This window comes from Myxocyprinus asiaticus, chromosome 26 (assembly GCF_019703515.2).
Source record: "Myxocyprinus asiaticus isolate MX2 ecotype Aquarium Trade chromosome 26, UBuf_Myxa_2, whole genome shotgun sequence".
Taxonomy (NCBI): Eukaryota; Metazoa; Chordata; class Actinopteri; order Cypriniformes; family Catostomidae; genus Myxocyprinus; species Myxocyprinus asiaticus.
Genome location: NC_059369.1, coordinates 41,190,327 through 41,211,533, shown reverse-complemented (window position 1 = coordinate 41,211,533; position 21,207 = coordinate 41,190,327). Strand labels below are relative to the sequence as shown.

At 34.9% G+C, this 21,207-nt stretch overlaps 1 protein-coding gene across 2 annotated transcripts in view; it reads right to left on the bottom strand.

Annotated features, from left to right (window-relative positions):
• Positions 1-21,207, bottom strand: part of LOC127416901 (sucrase-isomaltase, intestinal-like) — a 70,432-nt gene that overhangs the window by 34,335 nt on the left and 14,890 nt on the right. The window contains exons 10-27 of one of the 2 annotated variants that reach the window (XM_051656493.1): positions 19,975-20,100; positions 17,648-17,779; positions 17,380-17,496; positions 15,063-15,176; positions 14,537-14,621; positions 14,283-14,400; positions 12,357-12,528; positions 11,459-11,575; positions 10,826-10,980; positions 10,206-10,290; positions 7,254-7,310; positions 5,648-5,772; positions 5,025-5,113; positions 4,829-4,878; positions 4,202-4,375; positions 1,802-1,945; positions 553-756; positions 167-321 (exon numbers count right to left, since the gene is read on the bottom strand). In XM_051656493.1, coding sequence (XP_051512453.1) covers positions 167-321; positions 553-756; positions 1,802-1,945; positions 4,202-4,375; positions 4,829-4,878; positions 5,025-5,113; positions 5,648-5,772; positions 7,254-7,310; positions 10,206-10,290; positions 10,826-10,980; positions 11,459-11,575; positions 12,357-12,528; positions 14,283-14,400; positions 14,537-14,621; positions 15,063-15,176; positions 17,380-17,496; positions 17,648-17,779; positions 19,975-20,100 — 2,219 coding nt within the window. The remainder of the gene's footprint in view (positions 1-166; positions 322-552; positions 757-1,801; positions 1,946-4,201; positions 4,376-4,828; positions 4,879-5,024; positions 5,114-5,647; positions 5,773-7,253; positions 7,311-10,205; positions 10,291-10,825; positions 10,981-11,458; positions 11,576-12,356; positions 12,529-14,282; positions 14,401-14,536; positions 14,622-15,062; positions 15,177-17,379; positions 17,497-17,647; positions 17,780-19,974; positions 20,101-21,207) is intronic. The other variant, XM_051656494.1, reaches the window with a different exon arrangement.

Sequence of the window (21,207 nt, the reverse complement as noted above, 5' to 3'; positions counted from 1 at the left end):
ATGAATTTCAAACGTAATATTCCCATCAAAGGTGATGTATGGCCAGATGTATGGCTTTTGGGCCAAAACAACAGTAAACATTACAGTAACATTCACTTACATCATAGTGCCAAACGCACCTCTATGAACTTGTAACTACACGGTAGAATAATTCAGGTGTACTCACATTGTTTCTCCTGTGCTCTTTCTGATCACCTGGATCCCAAACGGCCGTTCACTGATTTGGACCTTGTAAAGCCTCTTGGCTTCATCTGTCTCTGGTGTGGCTGGCAGGGTGATGGGAACCGGGACCTCGTAGCGTTTATTGACTGGGTCAAAGATCTATAGGAATAGGGCCAAGATCAAACAACAGGCTCTTTAGTTCTCAGTAATAACTATTTAACACCTTCCTCACATTCTACTCACATACAGTACTTAGCAGAGCCCAAAACATCTTTCTAATGATTTTAGGGTTATTAACATAAGTAGAACAAAATAATAATATTATGTTTCTCAGTCTTAATCTTATTTCAATCGTATATTTAATCTTCATATTTATCTTGAAAAACTTACCTTCCAACGCAGGCTGTGCCCAGAAAGGTATGTAATTTCCACACGGAGCTTGTTGATGTCTGGTGACAGAGAACGTGGACTAGGAAAATCGGGATTGCGGTCTAGATCTAAAGTCCAGCCACTCTCCGTCTGAACCAGGTTGCTGGCGGTGTAGCCATGGTTCTCGGGGTAATAACACCAGGGCTCTTTAGGAATATCTGAAGGCTAAACAGAGAATAATAATAAAAAAAAAAAAAAAAAAAAAAAAACAATTAAAAAAGAGCTAATTTGGTGAATAATGGCCCCCACCAAAAAAAAAAAAAAAAAAAGGATTTGAAAATTTGTCACATTTAAAAATATCAGAATGTCATTGCATTGTGTGACCAAAAAAATCAAACTAAGTGGCATTTGCAAACAGATTTTTTTTTAGGACTAACTTCACTTTTCTGAGAAAGTTTTTTGCAATGACTTTTAAGCAAGTGGTCCCAAGGTGATTTTTAGTGGATGTAAGAAAGTCAGTTTCCCTCAAGTTCAAACAGGTGTCCTTGAACTACTTTTTTAATACTTATTAATCTTGGTTAATGTTCAACATATGCTTTAAAAACTAAAAGTTGTTTATGTTAACATTAGTTAATGCATTCTAAACTAACATGAACTAACAATGAACAATTGTATTTTTATAAAGTAACATCAATCAGGGTGAATAAATCCTGTTAAAAAAGTATTGTTCATTGTGCTTTCATGATAATGTATATACGTTAACAAATAGAACCTTAATGTAAAATTTTGCTAATTAAATAAAAATAAAAATTTATTTAATTTAATGTATTTTATTTTTTTAATTTACTTTTTAATTTTATTGTAATGTAATTTTGTAAAATTCAATTTTGCAAAATTATTGTAATTCAAAAAATGTAATTTTATAAAATTTTTGAATAAAGACATTTGGTTTGATTTTCTGTTAAATTAGACACACACACACACACACACAAAAAAAATCATAAATAGTTTAGGGTAGCTTAAGTGTCTAACTATTTTTTTTATTTGTATTTTTTATTTTTTTATTTTTTTTTTGGCCACGGTATATCTCAAGTAATAAGTAAAAAAAAAAAAACACACACACACACACACAAAAAAAAAAAAAAAAACAATGTGACAAACATACAAATTTGCAACCATAAACTTTTCTGTCATAAATCAAACAGTCTCTTTAAAATCAGCAGTGTTGAATGTTGAACACTTTTTCTCAATCTTGCTCTCTCTCTCTGACCTGCCAGATACAGCCACGGGCTTTGCATTTGGCCTCATCGCTGTTCTCCTCAGGGTGGCAATCGAAGCGGCCCGAGTCTTTGACCTCCCAACTGATGGTGTAGTCCTTCCCAAGCTCCAGTTCGAGACCCCTCAAATACATCACCTGGCACAAACACCAAAGATTTATGTAACACAAAGAGGACAGCAGGTGTATTCACGTAACCCCCCTGAGATGCCATTGATACCTCGAATGAGCTAGTTAAAAGATGCAAATGACAAAAATGACAAATGGCAAATGTTTTTGTGAAGTGCCTTTGCGGATGTGCTATAACTCAAAGCAACTGACATTAATGTGCTACGTGTAGCTTAAGAGCAAGGTCTGAATGTCATGTTGACATTCCAAGATCTTGAGGAGAAAGCAGTACCCTTCATCGTAGCCTAATGTGAGTGTGTCTGAGTGTGTGCGTGCTTTTAAGAGTCCTGACAAATTCCATCACTGTTTTGTGAGCATCCTGGACATTCAGTTGGAATGACAGGGCCTCTACTGGTACCCTAGGGAACCTTCTCTGTATTAAACTAAAGTCGGCCTCCAATTTCTGGGCATAGTTTGTATGACGGGCTCATAGTCCTACTAATTGTGTCATTGGAAGTGACTTTTTCATCTTTGACTTAAAAGAAAAAGTTCTGCAAACATAAAGTGAGATAATAAATTTTGTAGGATTCTGTAAAGCATTTGAATCTCTTTGGAGGTGGCTTTCAAAGTGATTTGGTTATATTTTCATTCAAAACCTCTTTTAACAGAAGTATAAGATCAAAGATGCTGTAAGATATTTTAGCCATTTTGCTAACTTTCTTCATTTTGCTAATGTCAATGGTCATGACCATGAAGTTTTGGTATTTTTGAGCAAGCATGCGCTAAGTCTAGGCACAAGTGGGTTTAGTGATACTGTGCATGCAATGCGCTAATGGGCTGGGTCAAGTGCAATTGAATTTGGAGGTTCTTCTCCAGCACTGTCTGCGTACTATTATAGTCCATTCCCTGTCAAGCACCAGCGATACAAACAAAGACAGCACAATCATAAGAAGCTGGTAGTGTAAATAGTCTGAATGCTGTGAATCAGAATAATAGAAATATGGACTTATGTTATTTTGTGCAATAACTGCGTCCTTGCTGAATATCAGGCATATTTCTATGAGATGCTCCTTTAATATGCATGGAAAATGTGGTTCTCATCCAAATTTGTATGTACGCTCTGTTAAATTACAAAGAATGTAAGTATTATTGATAATTTTCATCTACTGAATCACAAATCATGGCTAGTATTAACAGTGATTGTCTCAGCACGCACTTCACTTCTATCGGTCGATTTAGATTTTGAAAAATGACATTAATTTATTGAAACATGAAAATGTTTTACCAAAAATATTTCTAAATTCAAATTACGCTTCAAACTAAATGAATATATATTCAAAATAACAAAGTGGTAAAAACAAAAACAAAAAAACAAATCATACCAAATCCAAAAATTTTACCCTGTTCAACTTCATCCACTGGCCTCTTTTGCAATGCTAGAAAAGTCACTCTACGAAAACCGGTGGAAAATACAATTACAAATGAGATCATAAAAACAATTTTAAATATAAACATAATAATAATATATATATATATATATATATATATATATATATATATATATATATATATATATATATATATATATATATATATATATATATATATATATATATATATAAACAAGACCTCTAGATAGTTTAACAAAATTCTCATAAAATTTTGTTTCATAAAACGGCTACAACTGTGATTGTCGGTGAATTATTTTGATGTTCCACTATATTTTCAGAGTTTGTACATGAACTTTATTACCACCTGCTGGTGGAATCTCTAAACTGCAAATGCAGGATCTGATTTTAGACTTTGCCTTGAAAACAGATGTGGATCTGAAAGCTCTTAGCGCAATTACCTATTTCTCAGGAAAATAGCTAATTGCGCTTTGAGCCACTTCATTATCATACAATACACCCATAGTTGGCGCGCATACACCTACAGATAGCGCTTCCACCCACGCCCACTTGTGCTGGCACGGAAATTGCACTTAGAATTAGCCATCTGACATTTGCATCAAATTAAATGTGCTGTCTACTCTGACTAAGATCTATTGTTGTTCTATTCTAGCTACTTCTGTATTCTGCATGCTTCATACATTCGATAACTGAGGCTTTACAGGATCCTCTGAAATGAGGTTGAGGAAGGGTTTGGTGGTGCATGGGAAAGTGATGCTAAAGTGATGTTTCCATTATGAGACTGAGCTGTAAATGAGAGCAGATTTCTCTTTAGAAAAGCAATACCTTGAAACTATTACCTTGTTCCCCATTAATACTCAAACACTATGATTATTACCTGCTTGATGGGATCGTAGTGAATTTTGGACTCATCCAGTGCAGTAGAAGTGGTTCCATCTGACAAAAGCACGACGACGGGATATCTATCCATTCCCATGACTGTGATGTTCTCAAACTTCAAGTTGTTTGGATCACTGTAACCATTGTGAGCAACGTGCATTGACAGAACACCCTAATGCAGCAGAGATAATCAGATATCACTACAGATTAATCTCAAATGTAGCTTTAGTAGAAAATGTGCACAATTTCTGTTATATGCTGTTATTTTTTTCTGTGAAACACAGAAGAAGATATTTTGAAGAATTTTTATGTAGATCTTTTCCATTACACCAGTTATTAGTAACTGAGCACACAACCCAAGCTCTAATAAATGAATAAATAATAATCTACAATAAAAGAACCACTAAATTTGTCCATAACTCTCATGCACTACATTCCAATAATTCTGAGGCCATATCATAGTTTTTTGATAGTTTTGTAAGGACAGACCAAATTTTGTGTTGTTATTTACTGATAATCTCCTTTGTTAAAGTTTATATTACTATAAAACATAACATCATTTTTGGGTGAACTATTCCTTTAATATCATCTTGAAACAAGATTAAGTGCCATTGTGCAGACGTACATTAACCACAGAAAACTGGTAACGAATGTGGTTGCCGGACTCAACAGTATCTAAGAGGGTGAAAAACAAAGTTATTAGAGACACATGCAATAGTAATCAGATTTGTTCTCAAGAACAATTGGATATAAGTAGCAATATAGCTTGACATATATATATATATCAACTTTTAATTAATGGCAAATCCCTTTAAAAATACCTCTAGAATCTCCATCGTCCCAAAATAGCTCGCCTGACGCTCTCTTGTTGTCATCAAGAGCGACGATCAGTCCCATGGGATGACGTCGACTGAGGGTAAACACACACACACACTTCCATTACACAAGCTCTCAACTTTTTTTACCAGAAACTAAAGAGTAGGAAGAAAACAGAGCCATTTGAAGTTCAGATGGGATTTTTGTTTTGAAGAAAATGTCGCAGGAACCTACCGTACAGCAAAGACAGATTTAAATAACGAGTACCCCACCTTGTACATGTGATGTGTTTGTGTATGCATCATCCCTACACTGAATGCACATATACCCCAAAAGATGCTTACAGTGATGCAGTACATTTCAATTTCTGTGGGTGACGGAGTCATTTACTTAAAGGGGACACAAAAATAATCAAGAAACCACTAGGGAGCACAAAGGGAAATTCAAATAATTTGCCTGAATAAAGCATTGTCTTATTTCTTCCTAATGTTAAATTGAAATTTCAACCTCATGCAGATGAGCAGGAATGAGATTGTAATGACTACTTCTAAGAAAAAATTAATAAACAAAAAACACATGTTTGAATCACAGGCAAGCATGTTTTTAAAGTTTTTGGAAGTTACAATACCTGTTTGTAGTAGTGACATCTGGTCTTTGGATTGGCAGAATAGCTCCACCTCTCAGGTGTAATCCAAGCTTATCAGAAGGCAGGTGCATGTCAACAGTTTGCTTGCGTTCTGTAATTTTCATCTCCTTAAAACAAACAAAGACAACATTGTACATATATTTTTATCCTTGTTCTTTGTTTTATACTGAGGAAGGGGGAAAAAATGAAAAGATACATAATATGATATTATATACATGAGTAAGATGACATGAAATTTGAAGCGGTTTCAGTTTCTCAATAATTCATTTAAAACTATTTAAAAAGTCGAATCCTTTTCTAATAATTTTTAATCAGCTTTCATTACCTCATTAATCGAGAAACTAAATAGAATATTTGCACTTTTAAAAATTCTGTAGGACTATACTGTATAAAATAAATGGGTCAATGATGTGACGGTCATCATTTTTATTTTTATTTATTTATTTTTTTGTCCAGATCTATTAAGATATTCAAAAATACATAAAAAATGCAATTCATGCACCTGAATACTTTCATGCTTTTTTTATTTTTTTAACTGGGGTTAATGTGGTGCCACCATCATGACTCTAAAGTAAAGTAAAGTCTCATTAAAAGCGGAAATCCTTGAATGTTATATATATATATATATATATATATATATATATATATATATATATATATATATATATATATATATATATATTTTTTTTTTTTTTTTCATTTGGAATAATCTTTTATTATTATTTCTTTAATTCTTCAATTTTGTTGTAAAATATTATTCATATTTGAAACACATTTTCACATTTCAAATCATTCTGTTGTCATGTGACCAAAAAAAAAAAACAAACAAACAAAAAAAAAACAAACAAACAAACAGAGAAGACCCCATTAGACCCTTATGTGTGATATCTATGAAATCATAATTTGGAAGTTCATGTCATATTTTTCAACTACATAATAGAATACGCAATGAATCCCAGAATCACAAAATGCCTGCTTTACCAGTCTCTCTCACTTCCTCTCTCTCTCTCTCTATCCCTCACACACACAAACCGGTAAATACGACCTCTAACCCATTTTCTTTTGACTGTGTGACTAGGTCAATGCAGAGACAGAGAGGGACACATTGAGTCTCTGCTTTATCTGGACATAATTTCAGATCTCATCAGGTTCTCTCCATCAAACTCGCTCTCTCTGCTAGGGTCAACTCAAGACCTGCTATGCCATTCACAGCTTCTCTAATTGGCATGTTTTGAAATGCACAATACATGGACATGAGCATCTGTAGGTGGCCAACAGGACAAGGGCCTGATCTCATCACAGATCTGATCAGTGGGATTTAATCTGGCTCTTACAGCACCGTACCACCCGGACACTAGAGGGGCTTAAACAAAAACTCCTGCCATTGGTTAAAAAAAAAAGTAATAATAATAATAATAATACTAATAACAAACAGGCATTGCTTTCAGCTCAAATAATATAAACACAATGTTTTACAATACAAAACAATATTTTAGAGAGTCCAAATCAGGCAAATCACTAAAATGCTGTATGCTATCTTATCTAAGAGGTTTGAAAATTACAAACATGTGCAAGAGTATGGTCTTACCGTCTCAAAATCATACCAGATGGCGTCTGGGATATAGGCTTTCACTGTGTCTACACCCTGAAGCAATAAGAAAACAGGAAAAATCTGTTGTGTTAAAGATATAAATGCATATCTGTGTATATTCACACATTGTAAAAAGTGAACCGTAATGACAGCCATTATTTTGATGATTTACTAATGAGCATTATTCATTAAACTAATGAACTAATGGGTGGTGATTTGGGATATGTGGTTCTCCACTTATGGCTTTTTCAAGCCTACAGCAGAGAAAAGACTCAGAGAGATAAAAAAGTGACAGGAGATCTTGGAGAGAAAATAAAAGAAGCTAACAGAAAGAGAAGCAGCAAACGAACCAAAGGAAATGATGATTCATCCCATTGCCCGAGGGAAAAACCCACTACACACTTCAGATGCTGTCACTCAAATATGATATTCATATCAACCTAAAAAAAAAAAAGCAGTGTGCACAATCTGCCAAGAGTGACTCTTAAAGATTTTTAAAGTGCTAATAAAACAGATAGTTTTGGCTCTCAGTTGTGATTGGACCCATGTTCGATGCTGGTGTAAAATTGCCAATAAATGACGAACCAAATCCCATCTCACCACCATCGCTGCACGTACTGACTGTTTGGATATTACAATAAAAACAATGTACTACTTCTAAAATATCTTTGCATTTATTTTGAATACAGTAAGTAACTTGTTCATTCTAAGTCAGCTGTTTGCATAATGAATGTCAAATGTTACTATGTAATGTATATGGACTAATAATAGAAGTAGTGTGTACACTTATTGAATGTCTGATGGTAGTTTTTCCTTTTTAGTATTTTTCTTTTATTTGTGTATTTTTCAGTATTTCTCAGGCTTTAGAAGGTAAATGTTAAACATAAGAGGATGTGTATTCATCAGCCTGTTAAATGTCTGGCAAAATTAATTAAGTTAAAACTGATTTTCCTGGGAAAAAAAATTAAATAGATTTCAAAATTTCAGGTTTGAAAGTGAAACTAAACAAGCACCACATGTGACTTTCAGATGTAAAAGTGAAGGTCAAACTGGAGATTTAGAGTAAATAATAGGATTTAAATCTGTTTCTCACCCACACCTATTATATTGCTTCTGAAGACATGGATTTAAACACAATTTGTATGGATTATTTTATGTTTCCTTTTTGTGATTTTTGGAGCTACAAAGGTCTGATCACCATTCACTTGCATTGTATGGACCTACAGAGCTAAAATATTCTTCTAAAAATCTTTGTTTGTGTTCTGCTGAAGAAAGAAAGTCATACACATCTGGGATGGCATGAGGGTGAGTAAATGATGAGATAATGTTCATTTTCATTTGGATGATCTCTTTAAAAGCTGCTGCTCAAAAGAACCCAGAAGTGTGGTTGCCTGCGGTGTGACGTCATGGTAATTTTATTTATGTTTAGTTGCACTAATTTAGACTGTCATTCCAAGAGTTCCAATTTTTCATGAAATAGCACTGGAATGTTTCATTGTTCGTATAACTCTGATTGTCTGTGTTTTCTTTATAGAATTCTAACAGTTGGTCCTGCTTTGGCTTCTTTTGGAGCTATTTTCATTAGCAGAGAACAAAATAGTAGCCATATTGTGTCTCAAACATCAGTTAATTAATTGTAAATTCTTGTTTATAGAACTGCTGTAAAACAACAACAAAAAAAACATTCTAAACACTTGAATTTTTTTTTAATTTTATTTTTTTTATACATAGCTTGTGCCATATCTTAAAATTTCAGACTGAAAGGCAGATCTTGCCAGAGCTTCGCCCACTGAGTGACAGCACTGTCATTACGACTCTTTTTTCGGTTTTCAAGGAGTTTAAAGCTGTCCTGACGCTACACACAGTAGTGGCTTTTCTCTCTCCCCCTTTAAAGCTAATTAACATACTTGTACTCTTTAATTGCGAGGACTGAAATGAGCGAGAATACTGAAACACTTAAAAAAGGCGACAAAAAATGTAAAGGCACAAGTCGATTTTCCCAGTCAAAACCCACGGAGTGAAGATCAAAGTTCAACTGATCTGCAAGTTAGATGCCAAGTGTCATTAAGGTAAAGTAGCATAATGAAAAACAACTACCCCCCCCTCCACTCCCACCCCTTTCTTGCAACTTGTTTTAGCACCATAACAACTTCCAGGTCCAGTAATTATCCTAATTTTCATGTTGCTGTTGCATATGGATTTTACTGGTGATTGAAGTCTTTACATCACAGGCAGCTCTCTAAAGACTTCAATAACCCCGATGCAGACTTATCTTGATGCATGTGCATCAAAGTTTTGACAAAACAGGCATTTCTGTGTTCTCGTGGAGTGCTCTTTGAACAGCAAGAGCCAATTTCATGATAAAATATGAAAAGCCACATTAGACTGTTCAAACAATTTATCACCCATTTTCATATGACCGCAATCTATATTCTGTTCTAATTTCTTCATAATGAGGTCAACAATCTCATTAGAAAGAGAGAAAAGAAGGGATGGAAATGAAAAGAGCAGAAAAAGAAACAAAGTCCCATCTTTCTCTCATATGTCCCAGAGGAGGTCACAAGAACACGCGTACAAGAAGTCCTACAACATAGAATGAGTGAGTGAGTGAGTGAGAGAGCGAGTGAGTGTGTGTGTGTGTGTGCGTGTGTGTGCGGGTTTGGGTGGTTTACGAGGACATTTTTTTAGGTTACAAACTGGTAATTACAAGGGTATTATACTATAAAAGTGGTTTATGAGGACATTTCTAGTGTCCCCGTAATTCATATAGCTTTAAAAAACATACTAAAGGATGTTTTTTTTAAAATGCAGAAAGTTTTTTTTTTGTGAGGGTTAGGGTTAGGGGATAAAATCTGTACAATATAAAAATCTTTCTGTCTGTGGAGAGTCCTCATAAGGATAGCTGCACCAACATGTGGGTGTGCATGTGTGTGTGTGTGCAGCACTCACAGGATCCAACACTGGCGTGATTAGGAGATGAGCTCCCCATAAGAACTGGCGGTCCACTGTCCAAGTTGCACTGTCAGAATAGAACCTGCAAAGTAGGAATCAAAACACTTGCTAAAGCAATATTCAAATATCACTAATGATTTTCATGACTTTTGGTTCCATTATCAGTTCTCGAATGTGCATTTCTATTGTCAATGCGGTGTCTACACCATGCTAAAATATGCGGTGTTTCCTGCGCTACCATTTAGCGGTACTGTAACACCGCTATTGAATTAGTAGCATGAGACAAACAGCACAACCAGTGTAGTCTGATTCCTGAATAATACCCGAATATATTATTCATATATCAGTATCCCCGTGTCCGAATATGCTTACAGCCAAATCTTACTACAGTATAGTTACTAAAAAACAGTATTTTGATTGAGTAGTGAGTTCGCCCAGTTCCCCCTCTAATGAAAATTATAAACCAAATCCATGAGGGTGAGTAAATGATGACAGAATTTTCATTTTTGTGAGTACTATCCCTTTAAGGTAAAAAGTAATGGCCCACATGAATCCACGAACAGAAGACATTGTTGTGTCACACAGACACTGCTGTTAGCATATAGTTAAAGACTCACTCATGCATAACGGGACGCATTACGGTGTCTCCGTTGATGTGGGCCTTATAGAAGAGAGTGTAGAGGTATGGCAATAGAGTGTATCGGATGTTCAGGTAATGCTTGGAGGTCTGCACCAACAGGGAGTCTGCTCCGTATGAGGCAGGATCCTGGGGCTTTTAGGAGAGAAACATAAATGAAACTAGCCAGGTATGGATAAATGAAGAGGCAGACAAGTTGAAGAGGAAAGAGAACGATAGTACTGCTGGAGAGGCAGAAAGAGAAATAGATTTTACTCTGTGGATCCTGATAATATGTTCATCATGGTGGAGAGCCATCGGTCCCGGAGACAGGCGCGGAATGATTACTCTCCAACTAAAAGGTCAAATCTTATTCATCTAATTTCACCAAGAATATCATTTTCCATTCATTCTCATTCGCCCTCTCAAACTCTCGCTCCGGAGGTCTGATTGCTTCTCTCATGCCAATCTCACAATAATGATTAGGGAAATAAATCTTCTACAAATAGCATTTAAAGAGAGAGGACACATTTGTAATTCAGAGCGCTGCTGTTGGTCTAGAAACACGTATCAAAGGAAGATGTTTTGTAGACTAAGTTTGAATGTTTAGTGGTATTTAAAGGGAAGATCGTACTTTGTATTTTTGTGCGTTGTGATTTCGGCTCAAGGGGTAAAATGCACCGACTTGCATCCAACGTCTGCACAGCTCCTCTGGCGAGTCGTCGAAAAAGCCACAGATATCGGCACCAATCTATCGAAAAAACAAACAAACATAAAAAACAAAACAAAAACATGACATTGTGAAATTTTTTCTCCTAAACAACGAGATTAAATGGACTTTTGCTTGTTGAAGTCTCCTGCTTCTAAGATGTTTCTTCTGAAAGACAGGCCCCAATAATCTCACATGCCTCTGCTAGATTTCAATAAGTCTTAAACTATGCTTGCTGATATGGAAAGATACTAAAGTCTCTAATCAAAAGTCAAAGATTTGGATATGAACTTAAATTTCTCATCCAATTCCTCCAAGACCAAATTATCTGAGTTATGCTATCCTCATTGATTATATATATAGGTCTCTAAACCTGTAAAAGTGGTGCTTCTCAGCATTACATTTTCCTTTGGAATATGACTGTCATGTTCTATTATAACTACCCTCAAATTCTTCAGGATAGACACTTAAAAATTATTTGCTACAAATATAAATGACGAAAGTTTGGATTGAGTATTGTGCAACACCTACGTGACTTTGGATACAACAATAAAAAGAGATGTTTGCATTGTCTGTGTCATTATAAACTCATTGGATCTGACAGTTGAGTTGGTCAGTCAATGTTAATTCAATTCAAACTGTAGCACTGAGTCCAAAATGCCCATTCAATTTCTCCTTGCATGTCATGGAAACTCAATCATATCCAAAGTTAGCCCATTTTGTTGTCTCCAAAACCTGTCCTTTGTCTCTCAGTGGGGCTGTTGCTTTATAAAGAAAGACTAGTGTCTTCTTTTGATGTCCTAAACCAAGGCAAACCACTTACATAAGGGATTCCAAAGAGGTTAAACTCCAGCATGCCAGGAATGGCCCACTTAATGTCATTCCAACTGGCGGCGTTGTCACCCAGCCAGTGTCCCGAGTATTTGCCCACCCCAGGGAAAGAGGAACGGGTAAAGACCATGGAACGGTTGTTCCCAAACACTTGTCTGGATGCCCTGGAAGAAGAAGGATTGAGAGGTACAGTAAATGAAGCGTTGGCAACTCAACTGAAGGGCAGCAACATCAACGAGGAAATTGGAAAAACAGTGCCAACAGGGAAGAGGGACTGTGCCCAGGGAACCATAGAGATGGAAAAAAAAACACAGGTGGGAATTAAGCCAAGAATGAATGAGAAAAGGAAGGGGGGAGTGGGGGGGGGGGAGCAGAGAGTGGAACAAATCAATGAGGTAGAAATTACAAGACGAGTAAAAAAGACTTCCTGCTGAAAATAAAAGCAAAAAAAAAATAAGTAACTCGATCCTCTTGACTCTGAGGAAGACATCATGCTGTATGACAATACTGGCTGTACACTATTAGAAGTCACGTGTCACACGACTTGAGTAACTACTGATGTGACTTTAATTCAGTGCTGTCGTGTGATTCAGTGCGTCATTTCAAAACTTTCTACCCTGCTGAAAATACCAGCTGAGACCAGTATGTAAGGTTTGTTTATGCTGGTTAGTGTTAGGGCTGGGTAATATATAAAATATCTACAAAGGCTTTAATCGCAATGATTTTGTTGACCATATAAAATTAAACAATACCATGAATATCACAATGATTTAAAAAAGCGTATTATTTGGGCATTACATTTAGTTAAAAGCGAGTCATTACACTTATTTCACAACCCTATTGCTAGTAGTTTTGGAATTTAATCACGTAGTGGATATTAATTATAGACATCAGCAATTCTGTTTTCTATTTCTTTATTTAATTATTGCTATCAGGAATGGAATTACTACTAGTAAATTGCAAATTCTTGATATCAGTAAATACAGTTGCACTAGTCAAAACGTTAATTCTTGAGACAAAAAAAAATTACGTCTTCACTCACAGAAATAAACAGTCTTGATATCAATAATGGCATTCCAACTAGAACAAATTTAATTCTTGATATCTGTAATTGAATTTTTGCTAGTTGATTTTTACAATGGTCTGTTATACTATTGCAAGTCGTTTTGACATTTAATCACATGTTTGGTCAAATGTTAGATATGTCATTTCAGATATCTGGAAATGGATTTCAGACATCAGTAAATTGGAAAGTAATTAAAGATATCTAAAAAGGCTTTCTTACTAGTTACAATCACATTACAGATATCTGAAATTAACATTACCACTAGTTTTGCACACCCTGTTCACTCACTCACTCAAATATATAAATAAATAAATAAATATTTGAGTAATATACTTATATATTTGAGTTTTTTTTTTTTTTTTTTTTACTATGCATTGTTATAATGGTTCATATATATATATATATATATATATATATATATATATATATATATATATATATATATATATATATATATATAATAAATTAATAAATAAAAATAATTATTCCTTGGATATTTTTAGTGGAGAGAAAAAAAAAAAAACTATTATTTAATGTGATTTTATTTAATGCATTAAACACTTTGAATCTAATTAATAATAAAAAATGCGGGTCAATCAGCATGGTCTTTCTAATAAAGTTGGTTGACCAAGGAAGTCTAGCTGGTTAAGCTGATTTTTTTTTTAAATAAGCAGACTTTTAGGAAGTTTTCAACGTATTGGTGTGCATGTAAATGAGCTCAATGTCTATTGAGCCACTTGCCTTGATGAATGACAGTATTAACTAAGCTGGTTCACAGAGGTTAGCCAATCATTACAGATGACTTTTACATATAAGTCTTAAGGGTACAGTAGCAGCAACAAGAACCCGTACTTCTCTGTGGCCAGGACCATGGAGTATCCATAAAGACTGTGGACATCATAGTGGTTCCCCCATTTATGCTTAGCATCCATACATAAGGTTTTACTGTACATGAGCTCATCAAGGATACCTTTAAAGAGAGAGAGACAAAGAGAGAGAGAGAGAGAGAGAGAGAGAGAGAGAGAGAATGTGTGTGCAAATGATGAGTTGATAATATATATCTGGCATAAATCAATCTGGTTGAAGATGTAGTTCTGAAGACTCACTCGGGGTGTATGGAGGATGATTCAGTTTATTATTGGCACAACCTTTGATGGATCCCTTCACAAAACTGGCGACCTCATTCATGTCCTTGGAAATAATAAAGCAATTAGTTCACCTCTCCCTAATTCTGGGAGCTTATTGTCTCTAGAGTAAAACAACATCTTTAATGGAGAATTTAAAGTTGTTTCTTGGAATAATGTGCATTGCTGAATCATGCGCAATAAGACCAGGACCATGTATTGAGAAAATAAACGTTGTCGAATTTGACTTTAAGGCTATTGCTTTCAGTTTATATATCAGATGGAATCAAATCTCACACAAGTACTGTTTACAGAGCTTCCCTGTGTTGGAGTATCATGATTTATACGTAATGATACAGTGACATAAAGTATTGATTTGGGGAACTGTAGGATATGGGAACTGAAATGCTGAACATTTTTCACAACCTTTTGTGACCTTTCTTTCATGTCATTCAAAGGATCACATTCAATATTTGGTCAAGGGTAATTATGTCTGCAGGTTACTTACAATCCACAGAGCATCATGCTTGACTTCTTTGTGGAACCGCACAATTTCATCAACCCACCAATCAATGCAGGCCTGGTTAGTGAAGTCAGGAAACACAGTTTCCCCCGGCCAAACCTGTGAGAGGAGAGCAGACATGTCATACATACCAGAACTGTTAAAACTTTGTTTTGTCAACTTTAAAAGCCACAAAACTCCAATTCTGTGGTCATGGATACTTTAAACTCTTTTTTTTATTATTATTTATGGAGTACACACCATTCATTAGACTTCTCCTGTTAATATCTTTCTTTCCTTTTATCTTTATCAGCCTAGAATTAATTCTCTCTTTTCTTATCAACCAAACTGGCATGTGCATCTTATACAAAATGACTGAATTATTAAATTATTATAATGACAATTAAGCATATTTTGTCTGTACTTGTCATTACTGTAATACATAACTTTAGATTTGTTACTGTAAAAAATAAAAAAAAAATTATATATTTAAGCAATATCACATGAGCAAGAGTGCGATATGGCCCTACATCAGCACTGCTGTGATTCGGCTGCAGGTAATCACAGCAGTGCTGATTTAGGGCCATATAGCACGATTGCGAGTGTGATATTGCTTATATACAACAGTTCAATGAACAAGTTAATTAAAAAAAAAATTTGTAAAAACTGAGTACGGTCATAAAAACGCATTTGTGCATGGAACTACTTTATTACGCGGTGGATCAGAACCTGCCGTTGCTGGTTCAAACCAAATGATGCGTCCAAGCCTTCATTAGTAATTCAAAAATGTCACTTCAGAAATAGTATCACGGCTTGTGCTGTTTCTAACAAGTTATTGGATAAACAAGGACGTATGTGTGTGTGTGTGAGAGAGAGAGAGAGAGAGAGAGAGAGAGAGAGAGAGAGAGAGAGAGAGAGAGAGAGAGAGAGAGAGGTGAGCATGTGGACACAAACGGAGTGATACACACACAGTGAAGCGTCGGAGTGCAGATGGTGTCAGACGTCTCTCGTCCAATCAGATTCGAGGACCGGAACTAACTGTTGTGTGTGAAATACCATATATATATATATATATATTATAAATTGTACAATTGGATTTTAAAATGTAAAGTATCTATACATCATTTTATTATTTGTTGAATTGCCTTTATGTATTTATGCTAATTTTAATTGGGAAACAAAATGCATTACAGTATTTTTTTGTTTTTGTTTTTGTTTTTGTTTTTTTGTTTTTGTAATACAGTGAAATAAAAAATGCTGTATTACAGTAAATTGATTATAATGAGAATCATCTTTGAGAATAATGGAAATTATAAAAACAAAAAGACAAAACAACAATTTACAAGTAAAACAGTCTGACACATTATGGTAATAATACAGTAATTTGTATGTAATTATCATGAAAATTATGAAACAATGCAAAAATCTAAATGCTTCTACAATAAGATACATTTTCTATAAGACAAAAATAATTTATTTCATTTTATTTTAGGTTGAAATACCACCTGGACATGTTTTTGTAAGATTCCCTCACAAACATCACAAATGGTCACAGTGCACACTTTGCACTGCAGAAAACAAGCCTGTCTATATGTTTTCTTTTATTTATCTTATGGCATTTTCAATTAACTCTCTTGTGTTCTCTGCTTTTTTTCCCCCTTCTAGTATGGCTCTGAGCTGCACGAGAGCATGATATTAAACTCTAATGCAAAATCAATGCAAACATTGACCTGAAATAAAACCATAAAAAAAATAATTAGCATCTGCCTGTGCCTGATTGGCTAAATAATCACTAGTGATATTATTGCCATGTGATATGTGTCTTATTGGGTGATATAAAAGGGTGATATAAAATCTAACTCAAGGTTTCGGATGGTAAAGGAATGACCTTTTTCATAACCATCACATGGATGGATCTCATGTTTTTAGAAAGCACGTGACAAACTCGCGATTTGGCTTTCAATAACTTAATTCAATTTTATACGTCATAAGACTAAAATTGATTACTTCATGAAACCAATCATTCAATAAATGCAATATAACTGCCCAATAAAGTGGAAATACTACATGATTAATAGTGTTTAATGGGTAAAAAGCCCAAATAATACATTGATCTGGAACAGCACTTGAAGTGGTAAATAAATATATAATTAAAATTAAATAAAAAATAAATAATTGAATATAATAAATACAACGATGATTATAAAAATATAATTATATTAAATCTGTACAGTATATTTCAAAATAAAATAACAATAAATAAATAAATAAAATAAAATAAAAGGATGCTTCAAAAGCTGAGAGTATCTTCATAAAAACTTACCTCACCCAGTAAGGGTGTTTCCCCATCTGCTTCAGTGACCCAAACTTTAGCTTCATTACCCCTGAGAAATGTTTCGTAGTTTCCATTCACTCTTGGACTTGTGGCCACAGCAGGGTCCTACGATGAAGAATATGTTTAAAGGTGCTCACTTTCTCAAATAAACAAACACATAGGGTCAGCTTGGGATCAAATGTTTTGTTAACTAACTTGCTAAACTATCAAGCATTTTAGCCCAGCATGAAAAAAAATTACAATCGCGAAGACTTACCAGTATGATGATATATTTCTGTCCCTTCTCATGCATGTAGTCTGCAAACTGAGGTAGCTCCTTAAAATTCACCATATCATAGGTGAAGATCTTTTTGTCCTCCATATAATCAATATCAGTGTACTGGACATCCTGAAACACAAAACAGATTAATATAAATGTAAGATCTCCCATAGGTTTTAACACAGGTGGCCTGTTTTCAACTCCAAGTATGGGACAGGGTTGTGAGCTATACTCAGCATTTAATTGTTGATTCCTATTAAATTCCAGATCAATACATTTTTTATTAAAGGTGCATTTTGTAAGATTCAGAAACTCTTGTTATTAATGACACCTGTGGCTGTTAAGTGAACTGCAGCCAGCTACCTGTTGCTCGTGCTCGCGCTCGTGCACACACTCCATAGGGATCGGCCAAATCAACGACGTAACGTACAAAGACTGAACGTGAGTCACCGGCATCATCACAGTTATGATTGTTTTACTACAAACTTTGAGACTAAACTAAAACTACTTATCAGCTAACATAGCATACTGATACACACATACAGATACAAACTACCGAACTATACCAGAAAGTTTACTGTTGCACTGCACTGTTATATTGCACTATTGTATGTTTTGTATGTCATATGTTGTACTACGATCAAGAAACCAGCATATCTGCTTAAATATATCCAGTATACCTGACTTTTAGTATAAAGAGAAGATCGCTGAAATTATTTGAAAGTTACGAAGCAGGGTAGCTTGCAATTTGTCAGCATTTGCAGGCAAGATCAAGTTAGCTAAAATTACACAGATCAATCCTTATGGCACTGTATTTCACATGCTTTGCAGTTATGTATGCTTATCTGTCCAATAAGAAGAATGCCAATTCAGGGTCGGTTTTTGTTTTTTTTGTGGTTTTTTTTTGGCTTACTCTGAGTTTGTGTAGGAGTTGGTATTGTTCTGGGAGCCGGACGTTTGCTGGATTCCATCTCTAAGATAACGTTACCTAGCGTTGCTGTTTGTTGTCGCTGTTGAATAGTGGAAGAGAAGCACTGAGGCAAGGCTCTCGGGAGCATGCATAAACGTCACATACGTACTTTGGATTTTCCCGGCAAAACCTGACCCACTACCTTTGCATGAAAATCAGTCTACAGGCTTTAATAGGCAAACCTAGGAAGTCCGGTAAGGGCTCATTTTTTAAGTTGCATTACAAGCTGTTCACACATTGGCATAAAAAAGGGGAATATTACATGACAACTGTTACATACTGCACTTTTAAGGTAGCACACAGGATGCAGAATTGTAACTTTACATGATAGTGGAAATACAATGATAATACATTCAAAGTAATTCATATAACTACTGAAAATGTAGTAAAAAAAAAAAAAAAAAAAAAAAAAAAAAAAAAAAACATTTAATTCTTTTTTCAGTATGATTTACCCATAAACATTGTATCATACAATCATGAGATATTTCCATAAACATTAGATTATATTATTCATGTTTGAAATGCCACCAATTGTTGCATTATGTTTAATAAATTAATTTTCATTTTATGGAATAAGAGACTATTTTACCCCAGTGTCTTAAAAAATGGAGCCAAACATCAGTATATAATCAACAGATTAAAATTTGGCTCAGAGAAATAGGTTTATCAGTTGAAGGGGAAAAAGTGTTCTGCATATCATGAATAAATATGCATAATAGGCAAAAAGTTCAAATTAATGGATGTAAAACATTGGAATAATTTAAACTCTTCCTGTGACTCCAATTCAAATTTTGAAGTGCAAACAGTTCAATTCAGATTCTAAATTTAGCTCAATCTGAGTATGGCAAGGCTTAAATTAATCTTGTTTTACCTGTTCAGTGACAATACAGAGTTGGAATCTTGATCATGCCTTAGAATTAACACTTTCAGCCCTTGACATTGTGGTAAATGCCTGTTTTGCATGCTAACATTGTAGAAGTGCTGTTGTCTGTTTTGATTTTTCTGGAAGGCTTGACTTCCATCAACCATCAGCAGATGGTGAGATTCTCCTGCCAGTAATTTGCTAATGCTAATCAGATGGAGATGCAATATCCTGACATGCTAATGCCCTTTTTGTTTGAATTACATCAAACACAGCACTTCAATACATCTTTCAGCAATTAGATCCCCACCATAAGGTACTAAACGCTCCTAGCTACATATGTAGGTGAAACCGACATATTTAGAGTCACATTTCATGAATTCATAAGCTACAGGCTTTGTTGCATGCTTTTGAATGTGGCTTTTGAAGTGTTTGGTGAAACCAAGGTTTGTAGACCAAAGCGAGGGCCATCCTTCTGTTCCTGGAACTTACATATGGAAGGCCGACCTGTCGGTTCCTCTCTACAGTTCTCTTCACCTCCTCCAGGCTGCCATAGTCCCAGCGAGAGATCTGAAAGCCCAGGGACCAGTATGGAGGGATAAAAGGCCTGCCAATCAGCTGGAAAAACACATAAAAATGTTGGACACTGTGAACATCAGAGAAGTCCCTGAGGCTAACGTGGAGGCTTCATTTAGATGAATATACTTCATTCATTGGCACGAGCTAACGTTAATTAGCGTTGATGCAGTATTGGATTCATATTTTATTTTTTTATTTTTTTTTAAATGTGGATCAATGTTTGTATCTTGTTTATCAGTAAAAATATCAAAACATTTCTTAAAACAAGATTATTTTACTTGAGAAGAATTTCTTTTTGAATAAAACTTGCAACTTTTTTCTTGTTTTAATCATAAATCTCACTAAATTTTGTAAATTTACACTTAAGGAAAATAAAACAAGAAAAAAGAAACAAAAGCAAAAAAACAGTAACACTTTACAATAAGGTTGTATTTGTTAACATATAGGTAGCTACAATACTTAACATGAACTAACAATGAACAATATATTTTTTTCATTACTTACTAATCATGGTTTATGTTAATTTCAACATATACCAATATTTTTTTGGTTGCACTTTATTTTACAGTATGTGTACTTTCGTATACTTACAGTGTACTTACCCAAGAAAGTACTGAGTATATTAAGTAACTACATGTACCTAACATGGCTTGAGGATAGGGTTGGCATAATTAGGGTTAGTACCTAGTAATTACTGTAGTTGTTGTAATTATATAGTACGTAAATTTAGAACAGTACTGTAAAATAAATTGCTACCTTTTTTTTTTTTTACATTGAAAGTTTTAAATGTTCATATTATTTATTTATTTATTTATCCCCTTTTTATCCCCAATTTGGAATACCCAATTCCCAATGTGCTCTAAGTCCTCGTGGTGGCGTAGTGACTCGCCTCAATCCGGGTGGTGGAGGATGAATCTCAGTTGCCTACGCGTCTGAGACCGTCAATCCGTGCATCTTATCACGTGGCTTGTTGAGCGCGTTACCACGGAGACATAGCGCGTCTCCATGGTAACCACGCACAAAGAGAACCACATTATTGGGGTATATTATATATATACCCCATGTGACTCTACCCTCCCTAACAACTGGGCCAATTTGGTTGCTTAGGAGACCTGGCTGGAGTCTCTCAGGATGCCCTGGATTCTA